This window comes from Manacus vitellinus, unplaced genomic scaffold (assembly GCF_001715985.3).
Source record: "Manacus vitellinus isolate BGI_N305 unplaced genomic scaffold, ASM171598v3 scaffold_58_pilon, whole genome shotgun sequence".
Classification (NCBI taxonomy): domain Eukaryota; kingdom Metazoa; phylum Chordata; class Aves; order Passeriformes; family Pipridae; genus Manacus; species Manacus vitellinus.
In genome coordinates this window covers 2604626-2610413 of record NW_021940671.1, presented here as the reverse complement: position 1 = coordinate 2610413, position 5788 = coordinate 2604626, and the positions used below count along the sequence as shown (strand labels likewise).

At 51.1% G+C, this 5788-nt stretch overlaps 1 protein-coding gene across 1 annotated transcript in view; it reads left to right on the top strand.

Moving 5' to 3' along the window:
- Positions 1–553: 553 nt before the first annotated feature.
- Positions 554–5788, top strand: part of TBX3 (T-box transcription factor 3) — an 8366-nt gene continuing 3131 nt past the window's right edge. The window contains exons 1-3 of the mRNA XM_029963292.1: positions 554–948; positions 2764–3031; positions 4305–4451. Coding sequence (XP_029819152.1) covers positions 554–948; positions 2764–3031; positions 4305–4451 — 810 coding nt within the window. The remainder of the gene's footprint in view (positions 949–2763; positions 3032–4304; positions 4452–5788) is intronic.

Here is a 5788-nt window from a genome sequence, read left to right as displayed (position 1 = left end):
CACCCAAAAAGAAAACCCAGCTTCGAGCCGTCACCCTCCGCCACGGAAGGAGAGAAAGGGGATTGGGACTAAAGAGAAAAAAAGAAGAAGGAAAAAAAGGATCTCGGCTTGTCCAGCCCTTCTGCGGCAACAGGAGCAGACAGCGAACCCGGTGGATTTTTTTTTTTTCCTCCCTTCTTCGGCGTTCCTTTTCCAGCGCAAGGACTTCCACTCAGGAAAAAAACCCGATCAACTAAAAAGCGAAACAAAACCTCAGAGACCGAACACGAAAAAAAGCAAGACTAATAATGAACAATCCTGTTAATCCGCTGTCTCGAGGGCTGGGGATGTGCCCCGGCTCGGAAAGTTGTAGGCTGTAGAAGTTCTGCCTGTCCCCCATGTACTGTGCTGTCTAGAGCTTCTTTACCCCACCCTATTTTTATTTTTTTATTATTATTATTTTTGGTGCTTTATTGCTGTTGTTGTTATTATCTTAATTTTTCTTCTTCGTGATGTGCTGTTAGAAACCACTCCGGGACTACTCCAGCAGTAGGAAGACCGAGGAGTGGAGTGGATGAATTTACCGATGAGAGATCCAGTAATCCCTGGGACAAGCATGGCTTATCATCCTTTTTTACCGCACCGGGCACCGGACTTTGCCATGAGCGCTGTGCTGGGACATCAGCCTCCCTTCTTCCCGGCTCTGGCTTTGCCTCCCAATGGGGCAGCCGCCCTTTCCCTTCCCGGGGCTCTGGCTAAACCCATCATGGATCAGTTAGTGGGGGCTGCAGAGACTGGTATCCCCTTTTCTTCCCTGGGTCACCAGGCAGCAGCCCATCTGAGGCCTTTAAAAACTCTGGAGCCAGAAGAAGAGGTGGAAGACGATCCGAAAGTGCATCTGGAAGCTAAAGAGCTTTGGGAGCAGTTCCATAAAAGAGGCACGGAGATGGTGATTACCAAATCGGGAAGGTAGGTCTGGGTCGGGGGGTTCGTGCCTTTCTTTCCTCCCCCTCTCCCCCCACCCCTCAGCCTCTGCACCCCACCAGGCTGCTCCAGAGCAAGGCTTTCTCTCCGGCGCCTTTCTCCGTAAATCTCCTTTCACCTGGAATTATGGAAAGTGTTAGGCAGCTGAAGATCCGAGCCCATGTGGGGCACCAGGCTGCAGGGAAAAGCCTAGCCACGAACCGGCCCTGCTCAGCGTGTGCAGGGGGCGAGAGGGGGTCCCTTCATGGTTCAGTAGCTTAATACTTTCTGGAGAAGACTGGGAGCAGGAAGAAAATAATTTGGGGTTGGAAAAGGGGCTGGCCTGGTTTCAGCCTCGCTGCACGCAGTTTTTCTTCCGTAAGAAGGAGAAAGGGGAATAAAGGAAAAATCCTTTGGAGCGGCGTGTTGCTGCTGGTGGGGCGGGAGCTGCAGGAGGGCAGACAGGCTCGATATATCAGCTTGTGCCTCTCTCAATGCACGGATTTAGGCGGCGTTTGTGGTGACTGATTATATCTAGAAATGCACAAAAAGCTGACAGAACTCCCCAGCGGTCCTGCAGCCGCTGCTGGAGTGGCAGGGAAGGGTTTGCAGCTCCGCGCTGCCTGTCCCTGTATTTATATAACCTTCACGTGGGAATGAATGAATACACACGGCGCGTCCACGCTCGGCATTTCTGCTTTTTATAGGTTTACCCGTCTGAAATCCCTCTCTATATTCGCTACTCATTGACATCTGGGCTCTTTTACAACTCTGCCTATTGCTGTGATGACACATAGGGTGAAAACCCCCTTCGCGCCCGGGTGTTTTCCTAAGGGGCTCTCTGAGAAACCTCCCCAAGTCTCCGCGTGTGATTTGCCAGGAGAATTACTCGAGGAAGCCACTCCTGAAAAGTCTTCTTAGATGGCCTTCAGCTGCCTTAGCAGGAGCTTCACCTACTTGCAGAGCACCAGTTGCAGGCTGCAGGCTCGGGGAAAAAAAAATACAAGTCCTAAAAGCAGCAAGGAGGGGAAAAAAAATTCCCCTCGCCCATTTTACTGCTTTCCCGAAGTTTTCTCTGTTAATTGTGGTCAGAAGTTTTTGCGTGAAAGCCTCGGCCGGTATTAAGGGCTCTTACGTGTTGCAAAGTCATGTGTTTCCTTTTAAGTTGAGATTTGCTGAATGCCAACCGCTCGATATAATAAACAGCAAATTTGTGGTATCCTGTTGCAGTTTGGAGCCGGACTTGGGAGTGGAGGGGAGCGGGGTTTGCAGGGAGCCCTCGGCACACGGGGGGATCTCCGGGAGGCTGGAGCACGGGGAGAGAGCCCCGGCAGCCACCCTGCCCTCGCTGGGGCTCTTTTTCTCCTCTGCAAAGTGAAAAACTCCCCTCCCTGCTCTTCGTCGTGTGACTGGGTTATAATAATGCAGAATATTTATTTTACCGGGGTGCGATCTGTTCCCATTTCTTTGTTTAGCAGGCGAAAAGGAAACTAATGAGACATCAGAGAGCCCAAAATGGGCCTTTGCTGTTTAGGAATGGCAGAGGTAGGCGCCTGCTGATTTCTAGGGAACGAGTACCTCTCCCATCCAGGGACCATTTTCTCCTGAAAGTTTTAAGCGTTTGAGAAGCCTTTCGGCTGGGGATGGGGGGGGGAAGCCTTTTTGGTGGACACACGCTTACTTTTCTACTTTTGAGAGCTGAAGTGATTGTTCGGTAGACACACTACCGAAATTCAGAAGCTTATTTAAACGCTGTAATTAATTTTATTTTCATCGTTTCTTTTCTTTCTCCTCCCCCCCTTCCCCTCTCTCTGCCCATAGGAGAATGTTTCCTCCATTTAAAGTGAGATGCACTGGACTGGATAAAAAGGCCAAGTACATTTTATTGATGGATATTGTGGCGGCTGATGATTGTAGGTACAAATTCCATAATTCCCGGTGGATGGTAGCCGGCAAAGCTGACCCTGAAATGCCAAAGAGAATGTACATCCACCCGGACAGCCCGGCCACCGGCGAACAATGGATGTCCAAAGTCGTCACCTTTCACAAGCTGAAGCTCACTAACAACATCTCTGACAAGCACGGATTTGTGAGTGCCTTTTACACCTTCCTTTGCCACCCCCCTCCCCACATTCCCTCCCTCTCCAACCCGGCCGGAGCAGGGGGGTCCCAGCGCGGGGGGGTCCACCCGGAGCACGGCGACTGCTCGGCCGGGCTGTACCCGCAGCCCCGCTGGCAGCTCCCGCGGGCTCCCGAAATGCGGGGAAAACAGGGAATAAACACCCCTCCGCGCACACGGGGACGGGCATCTCTCCGGTTTAGGATAGCCCTTGATTTTTCCCCCTGCTGAGGTCAGGATTAAACGCTGGAGTTTACTCTGTAACCTCTCCGTGCCACTCAGCGTTAACTTTAGAGGTATATTTCCAGCGTAGAGCAACTCGATATTTCTCGGGGCTGCGGTGATTTTATATATCTCTATATATTTTTAATAAAGTCGATCACACTTTTTAAGCGTAGGAAAACGATATGCATATGTGTATAAAGGGCTTAAAGGCCTAAGTACGCAAACCTTTAAATCTGTATTAATCTGGATAATGTAAAGCAAGCAGGAGTGAAAATAAACAGGGACCAAAAGCAGAGGTCAAGTTGCCCATTCATGTCTATCCACTCCTTTACATTTACCGGGTGTGCAGAGATAAAAACTTACCCTAAGAGTGAAATCAAACAAACCTGCTGATAAGTGCTCTGAACGATCCTTGCCATTTCTTTCTGTTCCTGGGAAAGCCTCCGCCTCGGAGCCGGGGCTTGCTGGTGGTGGCCGCGGCCGGGGGATTTCTAATGTGCCGAAGATTGCATTTGCTGCCTGTGATTTGATTAGACGATACATTTTTGCCTTTCGCAGAAGGCCTTAAGTGAATTGGGGCACGCAATTAGACCGAGCCGAGGCTCTCGTGGTTGGTGTTGCTATTGTAGCTGCCGCTGCTTCTTTAGTTGATTTTATTTTTATTATTCTTTTTTTTTTTTACACTTTGAAATCAAAAGACATTGCGGCCGGAGCCCAACAGCTTCTCTCCAACAGCTCCGATGGGATTTTCCCCCTTCCCTCCGAAAAGGTCCAGCGAGAGCCTAACTCCGGCGAGCTGGAGCTGTCAGTACTTTTAGTTGGATGCTGCAAGGCGTGTGCGTGTGTTTGGAGTGTGCTCGGCGGGGAGGAGGAGTGAGGGGAGGAAGGAGAGGGAAGGCAAATTAGGAGGAGAAAGTGCCGATGGCTGGGGGAAGTGCGAGGCGGGGGTGCTGCTCCTGCTGACCGTTTTCTTTCCCCCCCTCCTGCCCTCTCTGCTGCGGCCGCTGCCCCCCCATAGACCATTTTAAACTCCATGCACAAGTACCAGCCCCGGTTCCACATCGTCCGAGCCAACGATATCCTCAAGCTTCCCTACAGCACGTTCAGGACCTACGTTTTCCCGGAGACTGAATTCATCGCAGTGACCGCATACCAGAATGATAAGGTAAGGAGATTAAGAGAGGATTTGTTTTACGTGTTTTGGCTTTTAAGAGAACTTTTGCTCCGCGCTGTTCCCTTGAAAATCACGAAGCCCATCCCGTTCTTCTCTCTCTCCCCCCAAAACCTCCTAGATCCAACTTCGGGAAGGCGCCGGGGGAGGGGGTCGGGCACTCTCCTAATACCGACCTCGGGGAAGGCAATTAAAAGCGAGGACTGGGGGTGGGATGGGGGGAAGAATGCTTAGGGGGGGTTTTACCATTTTCTTTTCCCGGTATCGCTCCCCACTATGGGGAAAGGGACGGGGTGGGGATCGCTGCTCTCAGTGTGGATTTAATCTAAGACGCATCAGGAAAAAAAAAATAAGAAAGACTCGGCTCCGTGTGTCGAAAGACAGAGGGGGGAGAGCAGCGGGGCTGAGATTTTGTAATTCTTCCTGGCCTTTGTGCTGTTTTAGCTCCTTTAACAGCAATTGGCAATAAGGCTGGAGCACACGTCTGGTTCCTATTATTACTATGATATTTTTTTTTTTGCATCCTGCAGTGTTTTATTATTTTTTGTGGTGCAGAAATATGCTCTGATCAGAGAGGGGTATCTCGCTTGAATTTAGCTGGAAGGTCTGAAAGAGCCCGGGCGAGAAAGTTTTGCAGCGCTGCAGACGCTGCCTTTCCATTTCTTCTGGTTTATTGTCGCTTGCGACCAAGGTGGTATATTCGGGAGAGTGGCAAATGGCGAATTTACGATAATTAAGTCAAGTGGAAGGAAGCGAAGGAGCCAGAAAAGAGGCTTTGATTTTTGTTTTTTTTTGGTTGGTGGGGGGTTTTTTTGTCTATAAATTATAAGTTGGAGTTCGCGTGCGATAAGTGTGGAAGGTCTGGATGCGCAGCGCCCGCTCGCTGCAGCCTCCTCGTGTCTCTCTTTCTGCCCCTCGCATCCTTCACCACTAAAAATTAAGGGCTGAAGAGGGGGGGATCTGCACCCTTCTGCCCTCGGTTTCCAAAAAAGCCACTTCCCCCTCGGAGCTCGGGCTGTTTCCCTCTCTTTCTGCGGCCCGGCGCTTGCAAGGAAGCTGAAAGAAAATGAGTGTACAGAGAGTAGACTTTGCTTTGGGACTTATCAGCGGGGCTGCTCGCCCCGGTCTATCAGCTGGGGCCGGCTTGGTTGAAGGACAGAAAGGAGCATATTTGTCTGATTGCCATGAAATCGGCTGGCAAGCGGCGTGCGGGAGCGGCGGGGAGCCCTGGGCTCGGCGCGGGGGGGAGCAGAAGGCACGGCCGGGAGCACCTGGATTAAAAGTCCCGCTGGTTTTTAGCAGTGGGTTTTCCTGCAGTGGGTTTTCCTGCT